This window comes from Palaemon carinicauda, chromosome 6 (assembly GCF_036898095.1).
Source record: "Palaemon carinicauda isolate YSFRI2023 chromosome 6, ASM3689809v2, whole genome shotgun sequence".
Lineage (NCBI taxonomy): Eukaryota > Metazoa > Arthropoda > Malacostraca > Decapoda > Palaemonidae > Palaemon > Palaemon carinicauda.
The window spans coordinates 89,546,272-89,558,372 of NC_090730.1; the positions used below are offsets into that span (position 1 = coordinate 89,546,272).

At 39.9% G+C, this 12,101-nt stretch overlaps 1 protein-coding gene across 1 annotated transcript in view; it reads right to left on the reverse strand.

Moving 5' to 3' along the window:
- Positions 1-12,101, reverse strand: part of Prim2 (DNA primase subunit 2) — a 294,414-nt gene that overhangs the window by 157,222 nt on the left and 125,091 nt on the right. The window contains exons 5-6 of the mRNA XM_068375288.1: positions 7,936-8,034; positions 7,596-7,733 (exon numbers count right to left, since the gene is read on the reverse strand). Coding sequence (XP_068231389.1) covers positions 7,596-7,733; positions 7,936-8,034 — 237 coding nt within the window. The remainder of the gene's footprint in view (positions 1-7,595; positions 7,734-7,935; positions 8,035-12,101) is intronic.

Sequence of the window (12,101 nt, forward strand, 5' to 3'; positions counted from 1 at the left end):
CAGTCCATTATTTCCAATTTCGGTTTGGAACATACACGTAAAAACTCAAATGTGTATGCCACAAACGAACAACAGTCTCGAAGGATTCCACAGTGATTTATCAAATAATGCTGAAAACCCTCATATATGGAAACTTATAGATCGTCTCATGAAATAGGAAGTTTTGTCGCAAACAAATGTGATTCAAATGGAAAGAGGAGATGAGAGACCTACAAAAACAAAATATAAGAAGATCAACAAGCGTTTAGAGCAGATAGTCAGCCGCTATAATCCTGACGATAAAATCACATTTCTTAGATCTATTGGTTACAATGTACGTATTTTCTAAAGTGGGATAAAAGTGTTATAGATGTGCTTTGTAAATAAATGTTTCTTGAACTATTTTCGATAAATTTGATATACCTTTTTTTCATCTATTTAATCTGTTCTTGACAGAGTTTAAGCAAAGGCTATCCAACTTATCAAACATAAAAAGAAAGCAATGACCAATAAAAAAAAAAGATAGAAAATAATTCAATTATAATAAATCAATGGCAATTTTCCGGCTGGCAATTTGCCAGTTGGCAATCGTCCCTACTGGCAATTGTCCGACTGGCAATTGTCTGACTGGCAATTGTCCGTTCACGCCGTCATAGATATAAGCCTTATTGCCTTATTTTTTGTTTGAGTTCCCCCAGGTCCCTCAGTGTGCGGCACCTCGTATATCCACCAGAGAGTTGCTAATGCATCTTCCGGTGTATTTTGCATCTTCCAGTCTTGGATGGTCTGGGATGCATCTTAGGTATTTATCGAGCTTATTCTTAAACACATCTACGCTCACTCCTGATATGTTTCTTAGATGAGCTGGCAGCACATTAAATAGTCGCTGCATTATCGATGCTGGTGCGTAGTGGATTAATGTCCTGTGCGCCTTTCTTAGTTTACCTGGAATATTTTTTGGCACTATTAATCTACCTCGGCTTGTTCTTTCTGATATTTTAAGCTCCATGATGTTTTCAGTAATTCCTTCTATTTGCTTCCATGCTTGTATTATCATGTAGCGTTCTCTTCTCCTTTCTAGACTGTATAGTTTTAAAAATTGCAGTCTTTCCCAGTAGTCAAGGTCCTTAACTTCTTCTATTCTAGCAGTATAGGACCTTTGTACACTCTCTATTTGTGCAATATCCTTTTGGTAGTGTGGGTACCATATCACATTGCAGTACTCAAGTGTACTATGTACATAAGTTTTGTAAAGCATAATCATGTGTTCAGCTTTTCTTGTTTTAAAGTGTCTGAATAACATTCCCATTTTTGCTTTACATTTAGCCAACAGTGTTGCTATTTGGTCATTGCATAACATACAGTGATACCTCGGTAGTCGAACGACTCTATACTCGAACAATTCGGAGTTCGACCAAAATTTTCGAGAAATTTTTGCTGCGGTGCTCGACCAAAAATTCGGTACTCGACCAGCCGAACACGTGACGACCGCATGGGCTTTGTGATGATCGCGCCATCTCGGCCACTCTCGCTTGTTCGGGAAGCATCAGTTCTCTCGAGAGCGTCACTCAGACAACGCGCGATCAGCATTCGTTGTGATTTAGTGATTTTCAGTGCTTTTAATTGCTTTTTTAGCTTTCATAATGAGTCCCAAGAAAGTAATGAGTGTTAAGGGGAAGGAGAAGAGGAAAACAGTGCGAACAACGATCGAGTTGAAGAAGGAAATTATAGCGAAATATGAGAATGGTGTACGAGTGTCCGATTTAGCGGTAGAATACGGAATGGCGAAGTCGACCATTTCTACGTTTTTAAAGCATAAAGAAATGATTAAGAAGGCGAATGTTGCAACGGGAGTTACGGCGGTAACTAAGCAAAGGCCACAAGTGATTGAGGAGATGGAAAAGTTGCTTTTAATATTTATTAAAGAAAAACAGTTGGCCGGGGAAAGTGTTAGTGAAGCGTTCATTTGTGAAAAAGCGTTGCATATCTATGAAGAATTAGTGAAGAAAAGTCCGAGTACCAGTGAAAGTGATTCATTTACATTTAAAGCGAGCAGGGGTTGGTTTGAAAAGTTTCGTAATAGAACAGGTATTCATCGTGTTACTAGGCATGGGGAGGCAGCTAGTTCGGATCAAATTGCAGCCGATAAATACGTGGGGGAATTCGATCGGTACATAAATGAACAAAATTTGATCGCACAACAAGTCTTTAATTGTGATGAGACTGGGTTATTTTGGAAGAAAATGCCAGCCAATACGTACATTACCAAGGACGAGACGAAGATGCCAGGTCACAAGCCAATGAAAGATAGGCTAACATTGTTGCTGTGTGCAAATGCAAGTGGCGATTGCAAGATCAAACCCTTGTTAGTGTACCACTCGGACAACCCCCGGGTGTTCAAACGAAATAATATTTGTAAAAGTGCACTACCAGTTATGTGGCGCTCGAACACTAAATCTTGGGTCACAAGACAATTCTTTACTGAGTGGATAAACGAAGTGTTTGCCCCCCAGGTTAAGGCTTACCTCATTGAAAAGAGCTTGCCAATGAAATGTCTTCTGGTTATGGACAATGCTCCTGCACATCCTCCAGGTCTCGAGGATGACTTGAAAGAAGAATACAGCTTTATCAAAATCAAATTCTTGCCCCCCAATACTACTCCCATACTCCAGCCCATGGACCAACAGGTCATTTCAAACTTCAAAAAACTCTATACCAAGGCCCTTTTCAGAAAGTGTTTTGAAGTGACCAGTGACACGAAGTTGACCCTAAAGGAATTCTGGAAGGAACACTTCAGCATCCTCAACTCTGTTAACATGATTGACCAAGCTTGGCGAGGTGTGACCTATAGGACATTGAACTCTGCCTGGCGTAAGCTGTGGCCATCATGTGTCACAGAGAGGGAGTTTGAAGGTTTCCAACCAGAGGCGGGTCCAAGCACTGCTACCCCTGTAATTTCTGATGACACTGATGTCGTTGAGGAAATTGTTGTCATGGGCAGGAGTTTGGGGCTTGAGGTCGACAAGGATGATATTGATGAGCTTGTAGAAAGCCATTCTACCGAGTTGACTGTGGAGGAATTGTTGCACCTGCAACAACAACAGCAGCAGGATCTGATTGTGGAGCAGGAATCTTCAGAAGAGGATGAGGTAAGGGAGGATGTTCCAAGTTCTCTCATCAATGAAATTTGTTCCAAGTGGGCAGATGTGCAGGCTTTTGCTGAAAAATACCACCCAGAAATTGCAGTAGCAAACCGGGCAGTGCATATGTTTAATGATAGTGTCATGTATCATTTTCGAAGAATACTGCAGAGGAGGAAGAAACAATTAACAATAGACCAGTTTTTCACAAAAGAAAAGAAAGCTGCTACATCAAAGCCTGTTTCTCCTCCAAAGAAGAGACAAAGAAGAGAAGAAACCCCTGAAATAGATCTGCCCACCCTTTCATTGGAGAGAGAAACAACTCCTGAAGGAGAACTACCCCGCCACATCATGGAAGGGGACTCTCCTTCCAAGCAGTAACCTCCCCCTTCCATCCTCTCCACATCCATCCCTGTATGCCATCGAACCGCTGCTCAAAGGTATGTTCACTACAGTACAGAAAATGGTTTAAAATTGTTTTATTTTAGTACAGTAAATGGTTTAAAATTGTTTTATAGGATTTTCTGACCAATTTCATACACATTTAGATAATTATTGTTGTTTAGGTACACGTTTTATTAATATTTTGGGCCTGTTCGAGTGCTTGGGAACGGAATAGAATATATACCATTATTTCTTATGGGGAAAAAAAATTCGGTACTCGAACAAATCGGAGGTCGAACACGGATCTCGAACGGATTATGGTCGAGTACCGAGGTATCACTGTATTCCTATTTAACATTACACCAAGGTCTTTAATTGCATCCTTGTTTGTGATTGTCTCGTTATCAAGTCCCTTGTATGCATATACCATTCCTTCTCTGTTTCCATAATTCATTGATTCGAATTTATCGGAGTTAAATACCATCTTATTCATCTGCGCCCATTCATAAATTTTGTTTAGATCTCTTTGTAGTGAGTTCCTATCTTCATCACAAGTAATTTCTCTAGTTATTCTTGTGTCATCGGCGAAACTTCTCACTACAGAGTTTTCAACATCACAGTCTATGTCTGAGATCATAATAACAAACAGCAGTGCAGCTAAAACCGTACCTTGTGGCACGCCAGATATTACCTGAGCTTCATCCGATTTCTCGTCATTTGCAACCACTATCTGTTTCCTGTTTTGCAGGAATTCTTTACCCATTTCCCCCCCCCCTCCCCCCTCTCTCTCTCTCTCTCTCTCTCTCTCTCGAGAGAGAGAGAGAGAGAGAGAGAGAGAGAGAGAAAGAGAGAGAGAGAGAGAGAGAGAGAGTTACCTACCCAAACTTAGTTAAGAGTATACGGTCATTTATACGTTTTTATTTGGAACATACAGTGGAACCTCTACATACGATCTTAATTCATTCCGGGAACTGCTTCATAACATACAGTGGAACCTCTACATACGATCTTAATTCATTCCGGGAACTGCTTCGTATGTTAAAACAATCGTATGTTGGAGCAAATATTCCCATAAGAATACACTGTAATTTGTATAATTCATTCCACAGCCCAAAAACCTATGATAACTCCTTAATAAATTGCTACACACAATTACACCTAACATTAACCATTTTACCCCCAGGCTATTTGGAATTTTCCAACCCTTAACCCCCAGGCGTTTTTTTTTTTTCAAGCACATTTTGCAATATAAGTTTTTTAAATTGCTCTAACAGCCTTAATTTTCGTCAGAGAGAGGTCAGGTTGGTCTCATTCTTTTGGAAAATGCCTGAAGTTTTTCATAAAGTTATCAAAAATATGCAAAAAAATGTAAATAGCAGTTTTTTACAAGGACGTACCAGTACGTCCATGGGGGTAAAGAGGTGTTTTGTGAAACGTACCAGTACATCCATTGGGGGTAAAAGGTTAATACAATTGCATTATACAGAAAGATGTAAAAAAAAAATAATAGAAAAATAATAAATAAAAAAGGGTTTTTTATTGTCACTTTACCTTAGACACAGGCCAACGCAGGTGTAGGAATTGCTACGCAGGAGGAGACAGAAGGTCGGCGAGGAGGTAGATATGGCGACTGCGATAACGTACCGTAACTTACTCTTTATTACACTACGTGAACTTTAACCTAACTTAACTTATTTTTTTCAATTTTTATATATTCTTTTTTTTTTTTAATATTCATCACTTTCACTCGATTCAGTCTTAGTTTTCTTTGTTTCACTTTCTTTCTCTTCATCACGATCACTAGACCGCTTCGTAGATTTTTTAAAGAAACTATCGAGAGAAAGTTGCTTGGTACGGCTTTTCAGAATTTTTTTGAAATGAGTTAAACAAACATCATCGAACTGCAAAACTACACGGCAAACCTGAAGTTTCTGTGGGTGATGCTCATCAATGAAATCAACCACGTGTTGATGATATGCTATCTGTTTTATTTCAGCCGAACTTAAGATGCGATCTAACTCCTCGATCTCCTTCGACTCACTCAACTGCACTTAGAACTCATCATTTTGCATGGCATGCAGCTCCTTGAGTTCCTCGGTGGTGAGCCCTTCATGATGCTCATCGACGAGTTTGGTGATGTCATCTTCATCGACCTCCAGACCCATGGATTTGCCAAGGGATACAATCTCTTCTATGTCTTCCTCTACAGCAAGCACAGGTTCAGGCTCGGGGCCGAAACCTTCAAAATCCCTGGGAGAAACAGCATTAGGCCAAAGCTTCTTCCAAGCTGAATTCAGGGTCCGTTGAGTTACTCCCTCCCAAGCCTGATCTATGAACTTCAAGCAGTGCACGATATTGAAATGGCTCCTCCAAAATTCACGCAAAGTTAAGTTGGTGCTTTGCGTGACATTAAGGCACTGCTTAACTAAGTGCTTGGTGTAGAGATTCTTAAAATTAAATATGACTTGCTGGTCCATGGGCTGGAGGATAGGGGTGGTGTTCGGTGGAAGATACAGCCCTCTGATGAATTTGAACTGGTCAATGATATCTTCGAGCCCTGGGGGGTGAGCGGGTGCATTATCCAAGCAAAGCAAGCACTTCAAAGGCAAATTCCTCTCCTGAAGGTACTTCTTGACAGCAGGGCCAAAAACTAGGTTTACCCATTCAACAAAGAAATGCCTAGTAACCCAAGCCTTAGAATTAGCACGCCACAAAACATGCAGCATGTCCTTATTGATTCTATGTGCCTTAAATACCCTAAGGTTTTCGGAATGACAAACCAATAACGGCTTCATTTGGCAGTCCCCGCTGGCGTTGGCACATAGGGCAAGAGTCAACCGATCCATCATAGGCTTATGTGCAGGCATTTTCTTCTCTTCGGCGGTGATGTATGTTCGACTAGGCATCATTTTCCAAAACAGACAGGTTTAATCACAATTGAAAAATTGCTGCTCTACGTAGCCTTCATCCTCCACGATCTTTTCGAACTTCTTAACAAATTCATTAGCAGCCTTGGTGTACCAACTTGAAGCCTCTTCATGCCGAACAACTGAATGAATTCCGGTCTGTTGCTTAAATTTCTCGAACCAACCGCAAGACGACTTGAATTCCTCCGTTGTAGGATCGGTTGAACTCTCCCCTGCATCACCCCCAGAGCCCGCCACCTTCAAGTCACAATATATAGCGTTGGCCTTCTCACAAATGATCGTTTCAGTGATCGTATCGCCAACAATCTCTTTGTCCTTTATCCATATCAACAAAAGGCATTCCATCTCTTCCAGGGTAGGGCTACGACATTTAGAAATAATGGTGATCCCCTTCGATGGTTTGACTTCTTTAATGGCTGCCTTCTGCTTGATGATCGTCGAGATCGTAGACATATTGTTTAGCCAGATCGCTCACACGCACACCTCCCTCATGTTTTTCTATAATTTCTTGCTTTAGTTCTAATGAAAGCAATGACTTCTTCCTTTTCTCACCACTACTACTACCTATACCAAAACTAAACTTCTTAGGACCCATGATTATACGTAAAATAAAAAATAAAACATGAAAAAAGGAAGATAATAACCACTGTTAATAACGGACGGAACAGAGGACAACCACACAATGTGCACGACAACAGAGAATTGACCGAGGCGACAATCAATGGCGTCCCTCCGACGTGCTGCCGTCTACCGGCGTAAACAAGAAACTACGATCGACGCTTCGAGAAAATTCTACGCACATGATCTACATCAGATGTTGAGCATGACTTCGGGTGTCGAAGCGAAAATTTGATTAAATTTTACTTCAGGTGTTGGAACAATCGTATGTAAAGACAATTGTATGTAGAGGTTCCACTACTTTACAGTATTAAATTCAGTAATGTAAGTTGATAGGAGTAAGTTAAACATCATTTGTAATAACATGATTTCAATTTTATATGAAAGGGGACGCATACCTAAGCCAAAATTTAACTCTAGGGGTACTTGTACCATAACGATTTAAGAACAATTCAAGCTACGAATGGCCTCTCGGACCCCATTGCGTTCGTTGGTCGAGGTCTGTCTGTATACAACTTTATTTGAGTAAGGATAATTTAATACTTACTGCGAGTGCTTGAGACAAATGAGCTCTGAATGATGTAGTAACTAAAGTAACCAGGTCAGTGTCAGGGACATATGCAAAACCCCCTTTTATGAATACTTTTCTTGACTTCACTAATTCCAAAGCTTCTGTGAACGAAACCTAAAAGAAATAAAAAAATTGATGAATATCATTGAACATATTGTACTGTATGTGCTAATATGAGTAAAAAAAATCTACAATTCATTACTCTGTGTAATTTCAATGATCTTCCAACTTCCCATACACAATATTACACCCCAAAAATATAAGCATTTAAGGGATAATTGTCTAAAACAAAAACAAGCAAATTAATAAAACCTACCTTGAAAAATGAATGTCCTTCAAGTAAGTCACCACTTCCAATGTTATAAGATCCACTAACCAGGTTTTCTCTTTCATCTTTAATTTCCTCTTGTGTTATCTGTAAATTGAGAAAACTTCAAATTATATTCTTAAAACCACCTTTTCTTAAAGAAATACTACACATTTTAAAAATAATTGTTCCTACATAAACACAAACCCTCGTTCTTCACACAACAAAGCTGGAATATAGCTATAAACTTTTTAACAAGGTGTAAATATCTGTTTAGGTTGTCACTACAACACTACAGTACTTTGATTTCAGGCATGCTTGAGAATGGTCGTTCTCTTCCTCATTCTGGATTACTGGCTAAACAAACTTTTTCTTTTTCTTTTTCAGGTGTTCAATTATGCATACTTAAATTAAGAATGCACAACATGCAAACTTGTCCAGGTGTTCATGTCTTAAGTAGAGGTGGATCACCACCAACTTTGCCCTGAGTGCAGAGGTCACTCCTGTAGGCAGGCGTCTCCATACGATGAGTGTCGGGAGTGGCCATTCTCCCTGTGAGAGGTATGGCAAGAGGTAGTACAGTGATACCTCGATACAAAGTTTCTGTAAGCGAAAAATTCACGATACGAAACGAGATGTGAAGATTTTTTGCCTCATATTACAAAATAAGAGGCAAATTATGTAGTTGTGATGGGTGAATTAAATGCTAGATTGGATGCTGGAGAGGTAGAAGGAGTCTTTGGGAAGCATGGCGTACCAGGTGAAAATGAGTGGTGAAAATCTGGTAGATATGTGTGTTGAGCAAGATCTGGTAATGAATTATAGTTTTTTTCAAATAGAAAGATAACAAATATACATAGGTAAGAGTGGCAAATAGAAGAGTAGTAGAATGGGCATTAATGGATTATGTGTTGATAACTAGAAGGATGATTGGAAGGCTGAAAGATGTTCATATATTTAGGGGTATGGCTAACAGTATGTCCAGTAATTTTTTTGATCGAAGGAAAATTAGTTGTAGCAAAAGAGTGGGGGAATAGTGGGGAAATGTGAAATGGAGGTAGTGAAGGTTGATGAGATAATAAAACTAGAGGTAAAATGTGTATATCAAGAAAGGTTGGAGGTGGCATATGAAAGAGCGAAATTGAAAGCAACTGGTAATTTAGAAGAGGAGTGGAAGTTAGTAAAAGAAAATTTTGCTGGGATTGCAAGTGATGTGTGTGGAAAAAGGATTGTTGGAGCCAGCATGAGGACGGGTAGTGAATGGTGGAATGAAGGTGTGAAGATAAAAGTGGAAGAGAAAAGAGGGCATTTGAAGAATGGCTGCAGAGTAGTGTACAGAAGTATGAAGGAGAGAGAAAAATGTGGACGTAAAATGTAACGTAGCTGAGGCAAGGAGGGCGGCTGATTGGAGGTGGGTTCAGGGATTGGGTCGTTCACATGAAGACAGTAAGAAGTAGTTTTGGAAAGAAGTGAAGAGAGTAGGGAAGGGTGGTTCGAGAATTGAAGACAGTGAAAGATAGAAATGGAAGGTTGTTGAAAGGAGAGGAGGCAAGGAAAAGGTAGGCAGAATATTTTGAAATTTTACTAAATACTGAGGATAATAGGGAGGCATATATAATTGCTGTTGCAGCTGTTGAGAGGGCAGTGATGGGAGATGAGAACGAGAGAGAGAGAGAGAGAGAGAGAGAGAGAGAGAGAGAGAGAGAGAGAGAGAGAGAGAGAGAGAGAGAGAGAGAGAGAGAGAGAGAGAGAGAGAGAGAGAGAGAGAATTACAAAAGAGGAAGTGAAGAGAGCACTACATGAAACGATAGTAGGAAAAGCACCTGAAATGGCTGGTGTGAGGAGTGAGATATTAAAGGAAAAGGTGTGACTGTACTAGAATGGTTAGTGAGATATGTGTTTTATGTTGTCAATGGTATCAGTAGACTGGATGTGTGCGTGTATTGTACCACTATATAAAGGTAAGGGAGATGTGCATGAGTGTTGTAATTCAAGGGCTATTAGTTTGTCTAGTGTGGTTGGAAAAGTGTATGGTAGAGTACTAACTAGCAGGTGCAACCCAGGACAGACATTGTTTATGAAATCAGCATTGTCCCCCGTTGAAGTCGCTCACTATCACTCAGTTCACTGTAATGTACCTACATTTATCAGCATATTCAAGAAGGCTATATGATAGCTGTATAGTTTCAATTGTAGATATCACCACGAAATTTGGCAGGAACAGAGAACTTATGTTTCACATCAACCCCTGAAATTTTCATTTGGATATCTATACCATTCTAGGAACAATTTACTCCACCGCCAAAAATAACCATTCAACCCATACCGAAATAAACGTTTGCTGTGGCTTTTCTATGGCACATAACATAAAAATTGGCATGGACAAAGACAATATGCCGATAAATCCCTGAAAATTTGATTGACATATGTGAAGCATTCTACGAGTATTTTACAGCGCCGCTGAAAATCGGCCACCATCAGATATCGAAAAATGGCTACTATGACTTTTCTATGTCACGTATCAATACAAAAATTGGTATTAATGTAGTTCACAATAACACCCATCAGACCATTTGAAAATCATTTGTATATCTGTAAAACTCTAGGAGTAGTTTGCTCCTCCTCACTGATTCTTTAGCTAAAAATCGTCACTTACAAACAAGTGACCGCCAGGCCATGCCTATAGCAGGTATGAACATGAAAATTAGCAGGAACAAAGCTCATATATATCTAAATAATCCCTTAAAATTTCATTTGAATATATTTATTGGTATAGGAGTTATTGATTTCGCCGCTGAAAATAACAGCTGCTCCCCCCCACCGCCTCCGCTCTGAAAACTATAGTTAGGGAATGACTGGGCTATAGGTTGGGCGAGTTTCGTTCAAGAAAATTTTGACATTTCATATAAGGTCACTTACTTCGTTTCCAAAAATTAATAGGATTAAGGACAAAATAGAGAATGCAATCTTACAAGTAAAGGGTGGTTTTATAAGAGGTAGGGGATGTATGAATCAGATTTTTACAATTAGGTAGATAAGCGAGAAATATTTAGCAAAAGGCGAGAAGGTGTATGTTACAGTTTTGGATCTGGAGAAACCGTACGATAGAGTGGAATGTTACGAGGTTATATGGAATTGGTGGTAGGTTGTTGCAAGCAGTGAAGAATTCATTCATAGGCAGTAGAAAGCATGTGTTAGAATAGGAAATGAAGTGAGAGAGTGGGGCTGAGACATGGATGTGTGATGTTGCCACGTTCAATTTGTTTGTTGATGGTGTGGTGAGAGGTGAATGCTTGAGCGCTTGGTCGAGGATTGAATCTGATAGATGAATGATCATGAATGGGAGGTAAATAAGTTGTTGTTTACTGTTGATACTGTACAGGTTGCAAACTCGTAAGAGAAGCTTGGTCAATTAGTGACAAAGTTTGGAAGGGTATGTGAGAGATGGAAGTTGAGAGTTAATGTGGGTAAGAATAAGGTTATGAGATGCACGAGAAGAGAAGGTGGTGCTAGGTTGAATGTCATGTTGAATGAAGTGTTACTTGAGGAAGTAGATCAGTTTAAGTACCAGGAGTATGTTGCTGCAGCAAATGGTGGAATGGAAGATGTACGTCAGAGAGTGAATGAAGGATGTACAGAGTTGGAGGCAGTGAAGGGAGTGGTAAAGAATAGAAGGTTAGAAATGAATGTAAAAGGAGTTCAGTATAAGAAAGTGATTGTACCAACTGTGATATATGGATCGGAGTAGTGGGGAATGAAAGTAACGGAGAGGCCGAAATTGAACATGTTCGAGATGAAGTGTCTAAGGAGTATGGCTGGCACATCTCGATGAGATAGGGTTATGAATGAAGTGAGGGTGAGAACGGTTGTAAGACATGATTTATCAGCTAGAGTAGATATAAATGTATTGAGGTGGTTTGGCCATGTAGAGAGAATGGAAAATGGCTGTCTACTGAAGAAAGTGATAAATGCAAGAGTTGATGGGAGAAGTACAAGAGGAAGGCCAAGGTTTGGGTGGCTGGAAGGTGTGAAGAAAACTCTGGGTGATGGGAGGATAGATGTGAGAGAGGCAAGGGAACATGCTAGAATAGGAATGAATGGCGGGTGATTGCGACACTGTTCTGGTAGGCCCTGCTGCTTCCTCCGGTTGCCTTGATGACCGCTGGGGTAGCAAA